Below are 20,232 nucleotides of genomic sequence, written 5' to 3' on the forward strand. Positions count from 1 at the left end.
GTCCACTGTGGACCCACCCACATGGTCTACACACAGCACAGTACATAAGATTTTACTGAAAAGTTTTATTTTATTTATTTATTATTATTATTGCTGTGTGTAACTGAGTCAATCAAGATATTGAAAAAGTAGAACATTTGTTTTTGTTTGATTTTAGAAAGTTGTTGTGCTGCAGGTGAACACCACCTCAGGAGGTGTTTCTGAAATGCACTCATTTGAGTTTTGGCGTTTGTACAGAAAACAAATCATTAACTTACACATGACTAACATTGCCATTTTAGGGTCTGGTATGTACTTTCAATGTCCATTTTGTTTTTATTCAAAAGGCATGAATACACTGATTTATATATATATTAAATATATAAAATAAAAAAAGCAATTAAAAACTGAAAAGAATTTTCCAAAAACAATGGGCAAGTTTGTTTGTTTGGTGGCAGTGTTTCGTACTGCCCTGCAGAGGAGAGGGTGAGGTGGGGTGGGTGGTCTGTCACACTTCTCAAGTGTCATGTAAAAAGTCACTAATCCAAAGAAATTATGTCAGTGATGCTGGTTCCTCCCCCAGCCTCGTTCCTGCTGGAGCTGCTGCTGCTGTGGTGGCTGCTGCTCTCTTGGTGATGGTGGCTGGCTGTGGAGGAGGAGGACGAAGAGGAGATGATTCCTCCACTTGAGGGGGCTGCTGCCTGCAACGTGCTGCCCAGGGTGTCCAGGAACATTGGAGCACAGTACTGCTGGGGAGTGCAATAAGGGTTTAAAGACTCACATTGCAAACAGTACTTAACCTAACAGCACTCTCAAGTCAGCTCTTAAAGGATCCCAATGATTCAGCATCAACAACACGGCTAGGTAGCCTATTCCAGGGTTTCCTAATCCTGGGGGACCTCTGTGTCTGCTGGTTTTCACGCCAACTGAGTTCTCAATTACTTAATCAAACCCTTAATTGAACTAATAATATGCTTAATTAGACCTTTTTAATTGTTCTCAGCTCCTAAAAAGTTGCCGATTTCAAGTTACTTATAAAATTGTATAGTTAACTTAAAATCTCTAAATGTTTAAAAGCTGAAAACAATTAAAAAGGTCTAATCAAGCTAATGAAAACCAGCAGACACAGGGGTCCCCCGGGACCAGGGAAACCCTGGCCTCGTCTATACCCTGACCACACTGTGTAAAGAAATGTCTCCTACCCTCAGTCCTAAGGCTAGCTCTACTTTTCCAAATGTGTAGCCTGGTCCTGGTATCTGTGCAACACCAAGTACAGGGTGATTAGACAGTAAGTTTACCACATCAACGTAACATACCATTGATGTGGTAACCCTACTGTAATCACCCAAGTCTACGTGGCTATGGTTAACTCTATCCACTTTCTTACTCCAAGGTCCATGGAACACCAGGCAACTTAATGTAGGGGACATTTTCAAACAAATCATCTAGTAGCTTAAATCTAGATCAACAAGCAATTCATAGAAAAGGTTGCAGGAAGTTGCCTGCATCATTGCAAGTCGGCAACTAGGATTCTACAGGCTCAGACAATGCGAGATGGATTTTGATGCAGATAAATATCGAAACTCAATATAGGAACAGAACCATATTCAGAATGGCAATGGTGATATAAATTAATAAATCCATTGACACTGGAAGCTACTTACTTTTTAAGCTGCTCTGATTTTTGTTGCCTGCCATTGAAATATGTAACCCAGGCAGCTATACACCTGTTCGTGAAACTGAAGATAAACACTGAAACTGTGCAAACAAAACAAAGGATAGCATGCACAGGGCTAGTTTCTCAAAACTACATTTTTGTGTTAGTTCTGATATTCTTGCTCCCAGACATATAAATAAAATCACGCCCCAAAAGAGCATACCTGCGGGTCTCCTTGAATCAGTGAAAGGAAATCCAGACCTAGAAACAGAATTCAGAAATCTATTATTTATAGGAAAAACTGAAGACAAACGAATGGCGGGTGTCAGTAAGGCATTTAAGACCGTGGGTGTCTGAAAAATGACATTTCTGGAAAACTAAATTTTAATGTCAATTGATAGTTGATAATATCACCTTTGTAGAAAATCATTGGACGGTTGTCTACAGCATTGTTTCCACCACAATAAACTGCTAGAAGTGAAATAAAAAAACAACAAAACAAACTTGAATTTCAGTTCCACCACAATAATCTGCTAGAAGTGAAATAAAAACAAAACTTGAATTTCAATTCCACCAATACTGAGCCTTTTTTATAGCTCTGGATGACAGATAAACAGTGCAAGCCTGGAGTTACTGTATGGAGGGTGGCAGTTTGAATCCTGTACCTTGCATGTCCGTGGGGATGGTGGAGAGTGTTGAATGATGGAATGGAACTGCATAGTCAGCGAGTGCAGAGGGCAGGAAGGACGTGTCCACAGTCTGCATGCTGGGCCCGCGCCCTGCAGGGGGCTGGTACGATACCACCCTTGAGACACACAGGAAGAATGCAGTGAGAGACTGGCCTGGCAGCACAACCCTACTAGTTAAGTGGTTGTAGATACAAAACATATTACCTGTTGTGCACACACATTGCTATGCAGTATTATGTCTCAAATATGCAGTTTTCTATGCAGTTGACTAACAAGTATTTATAAATTAAAAAAATATTATCTGGTACTATGCTAAGTTAAATATATCTATGTTTGCAAGTAATACTTCCAGATAGTTTTGTACTTCCTTGATCAGATCTCCTGGAGGGTGAAATTGCCCCCCATCCCTTAATGCCACCTTTCCTGTCATTATCCAGCCAGCCGCTTCCACTATTGACTGAACTGCTTTCAGTCAGTATCATGCTTTGACCGCAAAGAGCCAAGCAAGTTTAACAGATGGAAATATTCCCATTGGATAGCAGTGTGATCCATACCTTGTTTAGTAAGACACAAATGAGCTTGTTGCCTATATAAGAACATAAGAAAGTTTACAAATGAGAGGAGGCCATTCAGCCCATCTTGCTCGTTTGGTTGTTAGTAGCTTATTGATATTGGTTAAGCTCTTATTAAAACGTGAAATGGGTGAAACTGCTTGTCAACAGGAGTCTTATTTCCATCCCCGTGCAGTACTGGATATCATGTTTATATATATATATATATATATATATATATATATATATATATATATATATATATATATATATATCATGTTTATTATATATATATATATATATATATATATATATATATATGTATTTTTTTTTTTTTTAAAGCACACCATAGGTAGAATAGGTGCTTTTCAAGCTTCATATATGAGGCCTGTGTAGCTAGTGGAAGTGAGGTACAGGGACTACTTATGGGATTCTTTTGATACTGTCAAACTGGTGCATCTTACACAAAACTCACAGGGAGGGGCTTCCTAAGACATACAAATACAACTACATACAGTTCTTTATCACTACACTGACAAGCTAAGACACAGGGTTACTTGATTTCGTTTCTTAATATTCATGACAAGACCTTTTGTCACTGGCACATTAGGAATTATGAGACTTCTATTCAAAATGTAGCGAAAAGTATGTTCTACTGAAGGAAATGTATATGCTTCTATATACAAAATTGCTCCCAGATTACCCTGTCCCCTGACAAAAGCAGTGTTCACCAGCTTGGTGGGAGGGGATCAATGCAGCAGCATGTATGCTGCTATTAGGTAGGGTTAGAATCTGAGACTAGCCCTGCATCTAGTCCTAGATTTTACAACTACCTTATTATTGAAATAATCAAAAGCAATCAGACTCCAGTTAAACACAGCTGCAGGAACAACTCCTAGTAGTAAACTTACTCGGTGACTTATTCATGCTGTGATGAGAAACAAGATCAGTTAGCTGGGGCCTGATAGCTGAAGCCTGAGAAATCATTACAATAATATGAACAGGAATTGTGAATGCCAGTGGCAAGTTGCAAAAAACACATTCAATTAAATTTCTCCTTTAAATTTTCCCCTTAAAAGGTTTCTCGAGTTTAAGAGTGTTGCAGAGAGCGGCGCAACACATTTAAATCAACTCTATATAAAGGTGTTACACTTAAACTGAATACTTAAGCCATTTTATTCAGTGTGCCAGGTCTTGGTGCAGGACTAGTGAGATTCTAACCCTACATTAGGTTATACTGCTTGTAACACCTTTATGTCAGGTCTGTAGAATCAAAAACAGATGCTGAAGTGAAGCCCCACCTGGTGTTTACTGACCCCTTGCCGTGGCCCTCCTCTGTCTTCATGTTCATGTAGAGGCAACGCTTCTTGAGGGGTGGCTCCTCCTCCTCCTCCTCTTCCTCCTCCTCAGAGGAGCTCTCTATCGTCAGGTCGATCACGTCTGCTTTCTTCACCCCGCTGGGCTCACTGCCGGCAGTCAGCACAGAGCACGAGCGGGTCACCACACTGGAGCCTGCAAACAGAGACCCAATATAGAGTCACGCACACACAGATACAGGTGCAGACAGACATCACAGAGCACGAGGGGCTCCCCACACTGAAGCCTGCAAACACACACATACAGTGTTTGCAGGTTCTAGCACACACACACAGTTAATCTGGAGTCTGCAAGTTCTCACACGCATGCAGAGTTGGTGTAGAGTGCACAAGCTCACACACAAAGAATAATGCTACATGGTCATTCCAGCTCAAGTGCAACAGTGGTTACTCAACCGCAATGACTTGAATTAAAATGGGTTTGGAAAGCCCTTGAAACAAGCTTTATTTATTTATTTATTTCCACTTCTCAGAATTTGCTTCACTTGAGTTGGAATGACCCACAGAGATCTTGGCACTTGGGTGCTCACTTTCAATTTTAGTAGAACACGGGCTTGACACTTTCAGAGCCTCTTTCTTTGGTCTCATTGGGCACCAGGTTCCATCTTCCTGGAATTTTATTTCATCGACATCCAAGCATTCATTTAAGATTTCCATGAAAAGCCTGAAAAAAAAGTAAATAAAAATGAGGAAATCCAACACAAACCCGATTAGCTGAGGCTAAACCCAACCCAAAGCATGCCCCCGGGAGAAGGCATCAGAAATCTGACAATGCTATTGACCCAGCAGTCAGACCTACATCCCCACAGTCTTAGCTACAAGGCAAAATCCTGGTCACAGCCAAGGGCATGCAACTATGAAAAGCTAAAAATTTTTACTCAAAAAAGAAAGTTACATACATTTATACAGCAAATATATAGGGGCAACGCTGTCCCCAGGAATGACATAACTCACCCATCTATTCTAAGACTTTCGTAAGCAGCTTTCTTATCACAGACCGGACAAATCCAGGTGGACTTCTTCTCATTCATCTGCAGGTAGAGTGCTGCGTCGAAGCACTGGAGATGAGAGCATGTCACTGCGCGGCAGGGGACCGCCAAGCGCATCTTACCCAGCTGGGGGGGGGGAAGCAATCGTTTCAGTCAGGCAAACACTATTCACACTACGAAAAGAGCAGATCACATACTGGCAGCATCTGAAAATAAATAAGGGTGTTCAGGGGAAATCACTGCTGGATTATAATTAGGACTCCTGATTTTCGGTTTTAACATAAAACACCCCCCTGATGCAAAAAAAATGGAATCGGTGTATAGCCAATAAACACCGGAAAAACTGTGGAAATGGTTACTCAATTCATGTTGACCACCCCTTTATTTAAAAAAAAACAAAACAAAAAAAAAAAACACCTTTCCCAGTGCAGATGGGCAATGTCCCTCCTTCCCATCTTGTATCTATCATTGATTCGTTCTGAATACTTCAAACCCACCCCAACTACTAAGTGACACACAAAAAACACAGAGGAATATGACCATAAGGATTCGGTTGTGGAAGACAGCAAAGGAAAGAAGGTACATTTGAATTGGGCAAGTACTGTCAAGTTACTATACATACTGACAGAAAAAAATGCCCAAGCATTTTGGAAAGTAACTGAAAACAATAATTCCATACAGTACATAAAAAAGCACATAAAAAAAATACAGAAAACTCAAAAAGCTAAAAATAAGCACAGCAAAATGGAATTAATAAAAACAACGCTACAATTTGAACGATCGCCACCCCCCAACTTTGAGCTTAAAGTCCAATTTTCACCATTCATTTCTGGTTGTTAACAACCATGCGCAAATAATGCCTGAGGGGAAATATCGCAGCTCACGTGAATAGAAGAAAAACTGTAGTAGTTGCTCTGTGCAGGAATGATTCAGACAATTGCTGCATCATCAATGATGAAGGTTCAGATGACAAAGACATGGAGTTCGGCGGTTTCGGATCGAGGACATAAACTCCACAGTCTGACTGATTACGCTTTCCTGTTACACTACAGTCCGTATTTTTATTTATTTATTTATTTTTTAGACACTTCAAGAGCTTCTAACAGGTACATTTTAATGCTATAGTGCTATTATTTTGTTATGTTTTCATTATGTAAAGCCATTTATTTTAGTGTACTAAATTTTTTTTATATATATATATATATATCACACACACACAAACTTAACAAAATAAATGTCCACAGCAGAGGGTTTGAGACATTCTTAAATTGTAAGGCTAAACCTGGTGTAAAATAAAATTAAGCTAAAAATATTTTCATTAATATACATGGTGAAATAAAGCCAGATAAATGTATGTATCCTTAAAATAGTAACAAATAAACAGAAAAAACAGTACTAAAAAATAAAAATAAAAACATGATAGGATTAAATCTATTCCTTTTATCCTACTGTTTGAAAAGCAACACACAGCAGCTTTTTTTTGGTAATTTACTGCAGTACTAGCATTCAATAATTGTTATTTGGTCATTTTTAAAAGCTGGTGCAATACAGTGGCTCTGATCTTAAAGTTAATGGCAATTGAGAAGTCGGATGTAAGGTGGAGCAGGAGCAGAAAGACAAAGCACGGCGGAGAACACTTACTGGGCACAACAGTGACACTCTTAAGCTTGTGGTGGCGATCTCACTGTCAGGATCTGCAGTTAGCTTCTCTTTTACTGGAGGAGGAAACAGGGACAATAAAAAAAGATATCAATTAATTTTAATATGCTCTAATTAAAAAAAAAAAAAAAGTATCTAAACTATATAAGAACATGATTCAGCTGCTGGAGTCAGCCAGAGTCAAACGGTAGCAGGCTTGTATCAGGCTGTAGGAGAATGTTGTGATGTCAGCGCAAGGCTGGGATTAAAATCAATCTGGGGAAGCTTTTTTTCTCCCATTTTCATGTTGAAGCTTCATGAGCCTGTTGGTATCAGCTCGACTCTTTGTTGAGGTGCAGATCAGCACAGGCTAGCACCTGACTTGCTGTGGCTGGTCTATAAGCTGTGCCAGTAGCCTGAGAACAGGCTCTGTCATGCATCCTATCTCTCCTGTCTGTTTCAACAACACTTCAAGGGCTGTTTACTCTTCAACAGCTACTAGTGCTTGACTTATTTAACTCACTGAATGGCCAGATAAAAAGCAACAAGTACATAAAAAAGTAAGTTATTTATATACATATATAAAAACAAACAAGAAAACCATTCTTCCAACAGCGACAGTGCCTCAACAAAGGCTCTACAGTCTGTTAGGTGACTCATCTCTTGACGCTTATTATTATTATTAGTTTATTTAGCAGACGCCTTTATCCAAGGCGACTTACAGAGGCTCGGGTGTGTGAACTATGCATCAGCTGCAGAGTCACTTACAATTACGTCTCAACCGAAAGACGGAGCACAAGGAGGTTAAGTAACTTGCTCAGGGTCACACAATGAGTCAGTGGCTGAGCCGGGATTTGAACCGGGGACCTTCTGGTTACAAGCCCTTTTCTTTAACCACTGGACCACACAGCCTCCTTATCTACCATTTTGGTCGACTACCTTCATTGAAGAGCATGATCACTTACAGTTGTTAATGTTTTAAATCAGGGGTATAGATGCAAGCCTACAGAGAGCACTTAAAGTTACTGCAATAAAGCAATCTTGCCTGTCTCTGACCAGGTTCTGATCACTTTGTATTGAGACACAAAACCGACTGATCCCAGATCTTTGTCTAAGTTGGCTCCTAAAAGATCCCAAAGAATGTGGCTTGGTAATCCATTTCATAACCTTCTACTTACTCAAAGCTCGAGAATGGTCAGAGTTTCGGATGCCTTTCATTTTTAACCTCTGCAACAGCAGTGATGACGTGAGCTGCCTCACGAGATACACAGACAAGGAATAATTCTGTAGAGAAGGGAAAAAGAAAGTTTATGTTGAAAATGGATTTCAAACACACATTCCCTATATTATAATGACATTTACATAAGCATGTACATGCACACATGCATGCAGAAGTATCTTCACAATAACATGCTTGGGTGAGTGCATGTAAGTTTAATGTAAATAGTGTTCTTCAAAGCTAAGTGATCAAGATGTGAAATAATGACAAATGCGGATAAATGAATCCTGTTTTAAATACCATTATACACAGCTGTAACAATTACTATATTCACATGAATATTGTTTTGAGATTCAGCTTTTATTTGAGAGTTCCCTTAAATCCCTGGTTTAGAAAGATACAGGGTATTAATGTTTGTGACAGAGTAGACGTCTGCCATGTGGGTGCGTGGATTCGCTGCTGAGTGACAGGCAGGAGATCGTGACGGTGGTTGAAGTTGAATGCCCCCCACGCATGCCAACAGGATTTATTTACATATCAACACACTGAACAGCTCACGTGACACTACCAGCAATGGCAGTGCACGGAACACAGTGTATGAAAACTTTGGTAGGATCTACAACTAATCTTCTCTGTTCAATAATAAACTAACCTTGCTGAAGAGATTGACCATGGTGGATAAACGGTTAGACATGCGACAGATTACTGTAATATAAACTACAATTGTCAAATGACCCCGGAGATTGGTTGTTCCTCTATGATACATCAACAGTCTTTTTTTTTGGTCATGTGGGTATTTAACAAAAATATCCCCCAAAAATAAAAATGATTAGTGTTAGCATATATTTTGTATGTTTCAAACATATTCTACCATTGCACTTCTCTCACACTGTCTTGACACTAGGTATTCAGTACATATTTTCCCAAAGCACTACAACTGCTATAGGTACCCCCTTCGACGAACACAGCCTGAATAGTTTAGTTTGTAAAAAAGAGAATTCCTGTTCAGTCATTGCTTTCGTCTCTCTAGTTTACAGTTTTCATTGGTTGAACTAGCTGCTGGTGCCATGTCTACCAGAGAGCTGTAAACAATGATAGATGCCTTACCTTGCCAATCTCTGGTGCCCATGTAACAGAGATCTGATTGGGCACAGCCGACGTTAGTCTAACCAGCGAGGTGATATTTAATGGCCGGCCTGGCCTTTTCTGCTCCACTCCGTTTTTGGGAGGAGGGGCATACCCCTGTACAAAAAGGAAATGCAGACTTTATATTTAACACAACTGACATTTTCAGCTGCGCAGCTCAACTGGATTCACCACTGTGCACTATATATTTAAATTTGTTTTGAAAATAATCATCCAGGAAGGTGGATAGCAAACGATTTTAGTTTCATCCAGCTTGTGTTCGCTGTGAAAAATGCAAGTTGTTAACTTGTATTTTGAGAGATTATGTATTTAACATTCACCACTTGCATTGTTAGCATGATACATTGATTGTGCAACAATGACAATACAATAAAATGTATAAAAACACAAAACTGAAACACATACAGATGGTTGTTAAAACAGGTAGTACTGACTTATTTGTTAATTTAAAAATCAAACAGAAATGCACACGACTGGAAAACAAACAAATATAAAAAAAGATATATATACAGTATATAAAAAAATTAAACAAACACTCACAGGTAAGGGAAAAATCTTTCCATTGACTTTGATACACAAACTGTTTGGGTAATTGTCTTCTTGAGGGCAGCTCGTCTCTGCTAGGCAAAACCTAATAGCAAAATCACAACTGAAAATGCATTTCAACCCTCACACTGCACCTGCAGAGGAATACGGTTCTCTTGCTACACCAGTCAATACAGGGGGACTACAAAGAGGACAGCTCAGCCCATGAATGAGGGTGGCTGTATAAGGAGCATGTTGGTTGCTTATGGCTGTTCTCATTAAATACACAGCACTTCAGAACGGTAATGAAATATTCTGTTTACATGACAAGGAAGCTGTATGGAAAAGAAAATATGTTTAAACCTAAAATACTGTATTCATTATTTATAATTGAATAACTTTCAGATTACACTGGCTTGCTAAACAGTTGTTGAGCTTATACAGTATGAGGAAAGTAATTTCCCTGAATTCACTTTCTTTGATTTTAAAATGTCTACAGTTAATTATACAGTTAATTATAATGTAATTATTGTACATTTTTTATACAAAACGTGATGATGATAGGCACCTCAAACTATCAACCAATAAAACACAGCTGCAGTTTTAATCCCCAATCGATTCTATACCCGCCCTGTTTAAAAAATAACAGTGTCAGAGTCCAGACTGACCAGGAAACTTACCTCATCTGAATCTGGACCATATAATCTCTCCTACCCCCTGGCAGAAAATCCCTTAGGGGAAACAAAGGGAAAAATAAAAGGCTGCCTCAGTTGATTCTCTTATCAATAGGGTTTAAAGATACACTCAAGTTCAAGAGATTTGCATACAATGACATATAATTACCTGGAGATGCAGACTTCTCTGACTTGATGTGGAGTTAATGCAAAGATGAAAAACTTCTCTTGAAACCGTTGAATACTGCTTGCACCTACAAATGACAACATGTTAAAGTCTAATTCAACAGCACAGCTAATGTTAATGCAACGTCATTTCCATCCAATACAAAATTTCCAATATAAAGGTATTTCAGAGCGCTGCCTGCGTTACAAGCCCTTACCCAGGCTTGAAGGTTTGATGAGAACATCCAGCACGTCGTAGAAGGGCAAGCTTTTCATCTGGACGTCGGGGTGGACCGGGGGCATGGCCGTGGAGCCTGGCTGCTGCATGTCCAGCCTGGGCTTGGTCTCATGCAATAGCACAGCACTGACACCGGCTGAATGGGAGGTAACCGAGCCAGTGGGGTGAGAGTTAACGATGGCCACTGCCAGGTCAGACTCCAGCAGGGAGGAGAAGTTACTGTCCAGGGAGTAGGACCTGAGAGCCGACAGGTCTGGGAGACTTTCAATGGTCCTGGGGTAGCGGCGTCTGTACAGTTCCTTTATTTTGATTTGGACAGCGGGGCTGCAGCCACTTTTTAGCAAATGCAAGACCCTCAACAGGAGTTCATGCTTGCGACCGCTTTTGTTCCGTCCAGCAAAGCCCAATAATACCTGTAGTTCTGACACACGGAAACTTGATATCATATTCTGCAAAATACAAGAACATTTGGATAGTTTGTGCACAGCAAGCTATTTAAAATTGTACCCTCCTCTATAGTACTAAATACAATAAACACAGGAAACATGGCAAGCGTTAATCTCTTGTAGCATTCAAAATTAAAACAAACTTTATAAAATGATACTTAATAAAGACAACTGTTTATTGCAGTTTGCAAGGAGACAAATCATTTTTCACTTTCCCATTGCACAAATTATATATACACACACACACACACAGAGTAATCCGTCGCGTATCCTACTGCGATGGGACCAGAGTTAGGGAGCTCCCATAAATCCCTTGTTTAGAAAGTTACAGGGTATTTTTGCTTGGAATAGAGTAGCTGTCTGCCGTATGTGTGCGTGCATTCGCTGCTGAGTGACAGGCAGGAGATCGAGACGGAGGTTGAAGTTGATACACACCGCAGATGAACAGGATTTATTTACATATCAACACAGCTCACGTGACATTACCAGCAATGGCAGCGCACATACAACATAGCGTATGAAAACTTTGGTGGGATCTACAATATCTGAACTAACCTTCTCTGTTCAATAATAAACTAACGTTGCTGAAGAGCTTGATCATGGCAGATAAATGTTTAGGGTGGATACGTGACAGATTACTGTAGATATATTTTTCATTCTCCAAAACTAACTTCAAATTCTCATTTTAGAAATTACAAAATAGAAGTGAAATATCCATCCCCAGGGAACATTATTTTATAAGAGCGATCATTCCTCTTTAAGGCTGAACTTCATCAGTTATTAGCATTGAAGACAGACAGTAGTTCTGTACTCATCTGAAGCTTTATTGTGCAAGTCTCTGCTCAGCCAGCCATTCACCCCATCTAAATTACTATAATAAAAAGATATTTTTTTAAATAAATAATAAAAAAGATAAAACATTCAGATTTATAATTTGATTTGTGTGGTGGGCATCAACCACACATTGGATGATTAATAAATTAAACATATGTGTACACAGAAGTTAGAGTTTCCATTACTACTTGGCTTTTTAAATTTGTATTCATTATGGAAAAAAATGTCCCCCCCTGAAAAGTCCAATATGTTTTAACATTATGTTTTTCACATATAAAATTCTACATGACAGTGTGACACTGGCGATTAAGAGGAATAAAAATCTGAACAGTAAACACCTCAATATACAGACAACTTGCTGTATTCATGAAAGGTTGTGTTTCAGAATTTGACCCCCACCCCAAGAAAAATATATTTTAACTATTCAATTATTTATTTATTTAAAAACATTTTGTAGGCGTTCAATTTGCTACATCAGCTTTAAGTCAACCTAAAACATAAACGCAATATCTCATCCAGCAACACTGAATGTTGGTAGGGAAACAAGTATAGCTAAAACAGATATTTTATGAATACAGGCCAGTATGTAAAATTCACACCGAGAATAAAAAAAAAAAAAACAGAAGTGTACTATATAATATGTGCCACATTTATCCCCAGTGGGAAAACAAACTTCAGCTGTACAGTATCACTAGACTTTTAATATCACATTAACCACCAATAGTGTATATTGTGTTAGTAGCAGCTATCCACCTTTGATTTCACAATGGATCAACATACAGTAAACACAGAAATAATAATGCATTGTTCCCTCCAAAATGTGGGTTCAACCACACCTGTCCCAAACGAATCCCGTTTGAATAAAAAAAAAAAACCACAAAAAACAATAAAAGCCCAACTGACCCTTCATTTATACGGTCCATGCTTGCTTGTTCTTACTTGTTAATCCTTTTTTTCTTTACATTTCCTTAACAAATGGGATCGTAAAGTGCATCTAAAATGTTAAGCATATTTCCAAAAACCCATTAATAAGGGGAAAAACACAAAAGGTAAACCAATAAACACACAGTATATATACACATACAGTGAGTGTGTGTATATATATATATATATATATATATTATAAATAACATACACACTGTATATATAGAAATATATATAAACACATTTAAATAGACTACTACTAAACTAGTATATTTGAATTCATAATAAAATAAATACGTAGACAAAAACATTTTTTTTCAGCAGACTGTAATAGTATATGCACGTCGTATAGTGCCAGTAAAAAATACTTATTAACCGTGTCAGAAAATATACATATACGTAGAATGCTAGCCTATAGTTGGTTTGACGTGCCCGTGAATTGGCCGTTTTAACCAGTTAGTTAGAAATAATAATTAACACGAAATGTTTCAAAAACACATACATTAAACAGTGTCAGAATTCATTTGGGAAAAGTGCTACACCAGAACATCTCAATGAAACAACTAAAATCTGGAGCACGGGCCTAAAGATATATATTATATATTGTTGAGAAAGAAGACAGACTAACCTCAAACCACTGAACATGATCAACAATCACACGGTCACACTTTTAAAAATAAATGTTTAAGTTATATTTATAGGCTTCCAACGCTGATGTTTTAAAATGATTGTGTTCGATTTTTATGATATCTTATATCCTAACGCACCTCTCTGTTTAACAGGGATGCGCTGCTGCACTTTCTTAGCGTAGCAGTATTAATAAAACACTTTCTCCTACCCTCAGCTCCTCAAAATCAGCCATTTTCTTGCCGCGACCATCCTGCACCGCGCAGAGGTCTTCGGCCACGTGACCAGGGTGTCCCGCAACATAGGTTCAATCAATGTACTGTAAGTTACTTCTGAATTTAATACGGAGCTGGAGGGACTAAACAGCGTTCTAGCTAGGACGACAGTATTCGAGGATCATCTCCAGTTATTCACATATTCTGTACTATTGTAATACCAATTGCAATGTCAAAACGCACAGTTCTACTTCAGGATCAGCTAATCCCGACCTAGGCTAAAGTAAAGCCCTCGGTCTGAAACTCATTACTCGCTTGCTGTTTGTGAAAGTGTCAGTGAGTGAGTGAGGGAGGAGGGCAGAGTTCATTATTCCGTATTTCATCTATGTTCTCTCCTACTTATAAAGATGATTATCAGTGCTGCCCTTTATAATACGTATTGTATTTTAATAAACCTCAGTAAATCAAAACGGTATTGCAACGGTGTGTGCAGATGGAACACTGTGACCGCGCCGTTGTTATGGACGGGGCTCGTTAGCAGCAACACCAGCTGTGTAGGGCACCGAGCAGAGAAACACACAGAAACGCACGCACGCGTATACGGATGGATCAAAGAGTATTGATAGTGTCATCAGCTAGCTATGTGACAATATTTGATTTGGGAAAATCAGTAAGGTTGTCTGATCAATTAGTTATGGAATGGATACATTATGTCAGACCTGACAGAGTAATAATATTCTCTTCTGTTATGGCAATTGAATCAGGGGTATCTAAAGCTAGACAGGATATAGTATGAAAAATCAGACATGTGTATAACGAGTTGTTTTATAAAGGAATAAGAGTTTTATTTGGATTCCTGCACATATCGGAATAAGGGCAAATGAAAGAGTGGATTTAATGGCAAAAAAATGCAACACAGGATACAATAGACATGAACATTTCATTGGGTAGGACAGAGGTACACAGTATTGTCAAGAGGAAGGTTTTGATGACATGGCAAGAGCAGTGGAATAGTGATGAAAAAGGGAGGCATTGTTTTAACATTTGTCCAGTGGTTGATAAGAAGGCACACAGTAGGTGTAAAAATAGAAGAGAGGAAATAATTTGGAGTAGAATTAGAATAGGACATTGCGCCGTTAATAAATTACTTAATATCACAGGCAAGCATGACAGTGGAGATTGTGACCAGTGCAAGACAACAGAATCCATGGCACGTTATTGTTGTAATTGTACAAAATATTTTCCACAGAGAAGCAAGATAATGAGGAAATTGAGACAAGTCCTGTATATTTAGACTTTTTAAAACATATTACCACAGAGCATATTTCACAAAACGCAATAATTAAGTACATAAAGGATACAGAGAGATACAACTCAGTTTAGAATTAAAATAAATGATGTGTTTTATGACCAGTAGTTGGTAGCAGTGAGTCACATCAGTGATTCGAGCAGCCACCCTTTCATTAAAGAAGAGCAGAGAAGCGGTGCTAGCGGGAGCTGGAGCCTGCAAGAGACAGCCTTAATAGACGGACATTGGTGCAACCTTGCACCGTCGGTGACCCCTCGCCAGTGCGGCCAGGAGATGCAAGGGATCCAAGGGATTCAGGGGGCGGAGAGGTGCACCTGGACAGGAACAAGGGACGGAGGGCTGTGGTTGGTGTTGGTTATTACGTTGGCCAAATGTTGTTGGCGGGCTAAGGGCTATTTAGGGGAGCCTGTGGCAGTGTGGCCAGATTGGTGGTTTTCCAGCCAGATTTATGGTTTTGGATACTGTATCAACTTAAACCAAAAGTGTGAAGCAAAACATATACATACAGACGTGCTCAAATTTGTTGGTACCCTTACAGCTCATTGAAATAATGCTTCATTCCTCCTGAAAAGTGATGAAATTAAAAGCTATTTTATCATGTATACTTGCATGCCTTTGGTATGTCATAGAATAAAGCAAAGAAGCTGTGAAAAGAGATGAATTATTGCTTATTCTACAAAGATATTCTAAAATGGCCTGGACACATTTGTTGGTACCCGTTAGAAAAGATAATAAACAATTAGATTATAGTGATATTTCAAACTAATTAGTTTCTTTAATTAGTATCACACGTGTCTCCAATCTTGTAATCAGTCATTCAGCCTATTTAAATGGAGAAAAGTAGTCACCGTGCTGTTTGGTATCATTATGTGCACCACACTGAACATGGTCCAGAGAAAGCAAAGGAGAGAGTTGTCTGAGGAGATCAGAAAGAAAATAATAGACAAGCATGGTAAAGGTAAAGGCTACAAGACCATCTCCAAGCAGCTTGATGTTCCTGTGACAACAGTTGCAAATATTATTAAGAAGTTTAAGGTCCATGGAACTGTAGCCAACCTCCCTGGGCGCGGCCGCAAGAGGAAAATCGACCCCAGAGTGAACAGAAGGATAGTGCGAATGGTAGAAAAAGAACCAAGGATAACTGCCAAAGAGATACAAGCTGAACTCCTAGGTGAAGGTACGTCAGTTTCTGATCGCACCATCCGTCTCTTTTTGAGCGAAAGTGGGCTCCATGGAAGAAGACCCAGGAGGACTCCACTTTTGACAGAAAAACATAAAAAAGCCAGACTGGAATTTGCTAAAATGCATATTGACAAGCCACAATCCTTCTGGGAGAATGTCCTTTGGACAGATTAGTCAAAACTGGAGCTTTTTGGCAAGTCACATCAGCTCTATGTTCACAGACGAAAAAATGAAGCTTTCAAAGAAAAGAACACCATATCTACAGTGAAACATGGAGGAGGCTCGGTTATGTTTTGGGGCTGCTTTGCTGCGCCTGGCACAGGGTGCCTTGAATCTGTGCAGGGCACAATGAAATCTCAAGACTATCAAGGCATTCTGGAGCGAAACGTACTGCCCAGTGTCAGAAAGCTCTGTCTCAGTCGCAGGTCATGGGTCCTCCAACAGGATAATGACCCAAAACACACAGCTAAAAGCACCCAAGAATGGATAAGAACAAAACATTAGACTATTCTGAAGTGGCCTTCTATGAGTCCTGATCTGAATCCTATCGAACATCTATGGAAAGAGCTGAAACTTGCAGTCTGGAGAAGGCACCCATCAAACCTGAGACAGCTGGAGCAGTTTGCTCAGGAAGAGTGGGCCAAACTACCTGTTAACAGGTACAGAAGTCTCATTGAGAGCTACAGAAAACGTTTGATTGCAGTGATTGCCTCTAAAGGTTCTTCAACAAAATATTAGGTTAGCGGTCCCATCATTTTTGTCCATGCCATTTTCATTTGTTTTCTTATTTACAATATTATGTTGAATAAAAAATCAAAAGCAAAGTCTGATTTCTATTAAATATGGAATAAACAATGGTGGATGCCAATTACTTTTGTCAGTTTCAAGTTATTTCAGAGAAAATTGTGCATTCTTCGTTTTTTGTGGAGGGGGTACCAACAAATTTGAGCACGTCTGTATATATATATATATATATATTTATGAATAGTAAATACCAAGCAGTCATATAAATACTGCCAGTTATAGCTTGAAACTTAAGTTTGACCTCGGTAGAATGGCAGCTCTTGTTACGATGCTGTGTATTATTATTATTATTATTATTATTATTATTTATTTATTGGCAGACGCCCTTACCCAGGGTGACTTACAGTTCTATATAAAAAATACATATCAGAATTACAGAAAGCTCTCCCCCTACTGTCCGACAAGTAGAAATAAATGAAGCCACCTACAGCACCTGGTAGTCCCGGGCGGTCTCCCATCCAAGTAGTAACCAGACCTGACTGCTTAACATCCTGGATCAGGCATACTCAGGGTGGTATGGTTGTAGGCAGAAGCTATTGCTGCTCTCAGGTCATAGGATGGAATGACCCTGCTTTCTCAAGGATTATCCTCCTTTATTTGTTTTCTCTTGCTTGGCTTTTTTATGTCGTATTCATGATTTCATTTTTTTCGTATGGAGATTTCGGGAGAGTGCGTCTGTGGCGTCATAAAACAGCACATTGTTTTTTCTTCAATTCATTGAAGCTGCAGCAACTTTGAAGCAGTTAAAATAAGTATTAATAACACGATCATAATGTAAATATTAAACATTGGAGATATATATATATATAGATATTATTTGGTAAGTACAGAAGTGTGAAACAGGAGTTTTTCAAAAGCAACAATCACTTTTATTTTGCATAAAAGCACAGGATACACTGGCCAGCAATACTTAAGGTGATCTCCATCCCCTCTAGCATGCAGGCTACCTCTTTTCTACCCACAACATTGTAGGTTAACCCTGACCATTCAGTGGCCGCTATCAGCCCCACTCCCCCTGGCTCCTGCCAGGCACACAGAATGATCCCTGGGAGCCTTCTCCCGGGCTTGGTAGCGGTCAGCACTGGTGCAAGGTTGCACCAATAGTCCAGTATAGGGGAACAGTGTCTGCAGTAGTGGAAGCGGTCCTGCGCGCGGGAAGCACGATTGCAGACTGTGCAACATAGCTCTAGTTCAGTGCAAGCACAGACATACACTCAAACAAAGTCCCAGTGCCAGCCCTTTGTTACAATATATTAAATCAGTTATAAAAATCACTGTGTTAATAAAAACATGTTTAGGGGCTAACTTAAAAAGCTAACTTGGCTGGTGGCACTTCCAAGATAAAAATAAAAAATAAATAAAAAAAACTAGCCATGGTCCATCAAGTTAAACAGAATATTAATTATTAAACACATAATCGGAATTATTGAACAAGTAATCCATACATTTCTTTATTTTTGTATAATAAATTACTGTGCTGTCCACTTGCAGTGCAAAACTATTTAACAATTGTACTGTTTCTGACTGGGACAAGAATTGAAGCCTGGATTCTGGGATAATCCCAGTTTTCCCGGGACGTCTGGTAACCCTAAGCATAGTGGCAGATAGAGAGCCGGGGACAGTTTTCTCTAGAAGGTTGGTTACCAATACTTCACATGTTGACATAAAACAAAATGTTGTTATTTGGCGAGGAACAGGCAAATCCAGAGAGGTCCAGAGAAGAGACAGAATGTTAGGGTTACCAGACGTCCCAGGATAACTGACTTATTGTTGTCCCGGTCGGAAAGTGTTTGTACACTATTTTTATATTAGAAGTATTTCTTTATTTTTTCACTCATCACAGTTGGGTACCTTTAATTGTTAAAATACAAAACTGTTTTAAGTAAAAACAAATATCCATACAAAATGACATATACAAATAAAATATGAACAGTGGTACAGATGTTACCCCAATGATATTAGCCCGCACACAATTTATCATGAGGGATGGCCACACAGAGCACAAGGTGAACTGTATTTGCCAAACATAAGCAGTGAGGCCAAGGACCCATTTAGTGAATGTTATATTTGCACAGAATTCGATCAAAAGGAACCACCAATGACTCAAGAATGGACACTAGTCCTGCGCTGGGCTTCATGTAACACACATGCACACACACACGCACACCTACTGCCCGCACAACAGTAAACTCTGGAAACCAGCAGTGGAAAGTGCTTGTGATCTAGCGCCCCCTGCTGCGCAGGCACAGTAACATCACAGTTTCCTGATCAACTACAGTGCTGGTAAATAAGGGAGACGGAAGTCTTTGTGTAGGGCTGAACAATTATGGCTTTCATGCCAAAACCCCCATTTTACTTGTGGGCAGCAGGTAAGTACCACGGTGTAATGCCTGCTTTGTATAGTTCTGGATTATGTAGACTCCATTGCAGTGTTGTAGAACTGTAATGGAGATTGGACATGCTTACTGCAGCCGACACACATTGATAAAGAAATAGAAAACTCTGAAGCCTTTAGAAGCTGAGAAGTGTGCTGGGGCAGTGCTGGGAACCAAAGCCCAGCAAATAGTAGAGGACTTTCTCAGCTTAGTGTGGCCCTCGGAGTTTCACTGCATGCACGTGATGGTTGTATTACAATTCGTTTCCAAATCATTTCCTTCAGTGCGGTAAATAAAACAAGCGTGTATCCGTGTTGCATTGAAATATGCACTACTTTTGTTTCATAAAGAGCACAGTGCTTGTCAATGTTGCTGTATTGGCTAATAATACCTATTCACACTGCAGACCTGTTTGTCCTTGTGACACTGGAAAGGGCTGTGCAGTGGGGTAACCTCTCACAGCACGTCGAGTCTCTTGTGCAGTGGGGTAACCTCTCACAGCACGTCGAGTCTCTTGTGCAGCGGGGTAACCTCTCACAGCACAGTGAGTCTCTTGTGCAGCGGGGTAACCTCTCACAGCACAGTGAGTCTCTTGTGCAGTGGGGTAACCTCTCACAGCACAGTGAGTCTCTTTTGCAGTGGGGTAACCTCTCACAGCACAGTGAGTCTT

At 39.5% G+C, this 20,232-nt stretch overlaps 1 protein-coding gene across 14 annotated transcripts; it reads right to left on the bottom strand.

The window, feature by feature from the left end:
* Positions 1–269: 269 nt before the first annotated feature.
* LOC117404106 (E3 SUMO-protein ligase PIAS2-like) lies at positions 270–14,118 on the bottom strand. Of its 14 annotated transcripts, none has more exons than XM_058989108.1 (16): positions 13,889–14,102; positions 13,030–13,120; positions 10,827–11,295; positions 10,613–10,697; positions 10,450–10,500; positions 9,785–9,875; positions 9,206–9,340; positions 8,058–8,163; positions 6,883–6,956; positions 5,207–5,367; positions 4,783–4,916; positions 4,178–4,388; positions 2,302–2,441; positions 2,051–2,107; positions 1,860–1,897; positions 270–728 (listed from the first exon to the last, which is right to left on the bottom strand). In XM_058989108.1, the coding sequence occupies exons 3-16, from the start codon at positions 11,290–11,292 to the stop codon at positions 519–521; spliced, it is 1,959 nt and encodes a 652-aa protein (XP_058845091.1). In that variant the 5' UTR covers positions 11,293–11,295; positions 13,030–13,120; positions 13,889–14,102; the 3' UTR covers positions 270–518. The 14 variants fall into 14 exon arrangements, with proteins under 14 accessions (XP_058845091.1, XP_058845076.1, XP_058845097.1 ...); XM_058989093.1 differs by having other exon boundaries at positions 13,679–13,935; XM_058989114.1 differs by having other exon boundaries at positions 13,818–13,921.
* Between the last annotated feature and the right edge of the window lie 6,114 nt (positions 14,119–20,232).

Source organism: Acipenser ruthenus, chromosome 2 (genome assembly GCF_902713425.1).
Source record: "Acipenser ruthenus chromosome 2, fAciRut3.2 maternal haplotype, whole genome shotgun sequence".
Taxonomy (NCBI): domain Eukaryota; kingdom Metazoa; phylum Chordata; class Actinopteri; order Acipenseriformes; family Acipenseridae; genus Acipenser; species Acipenser ruthenus.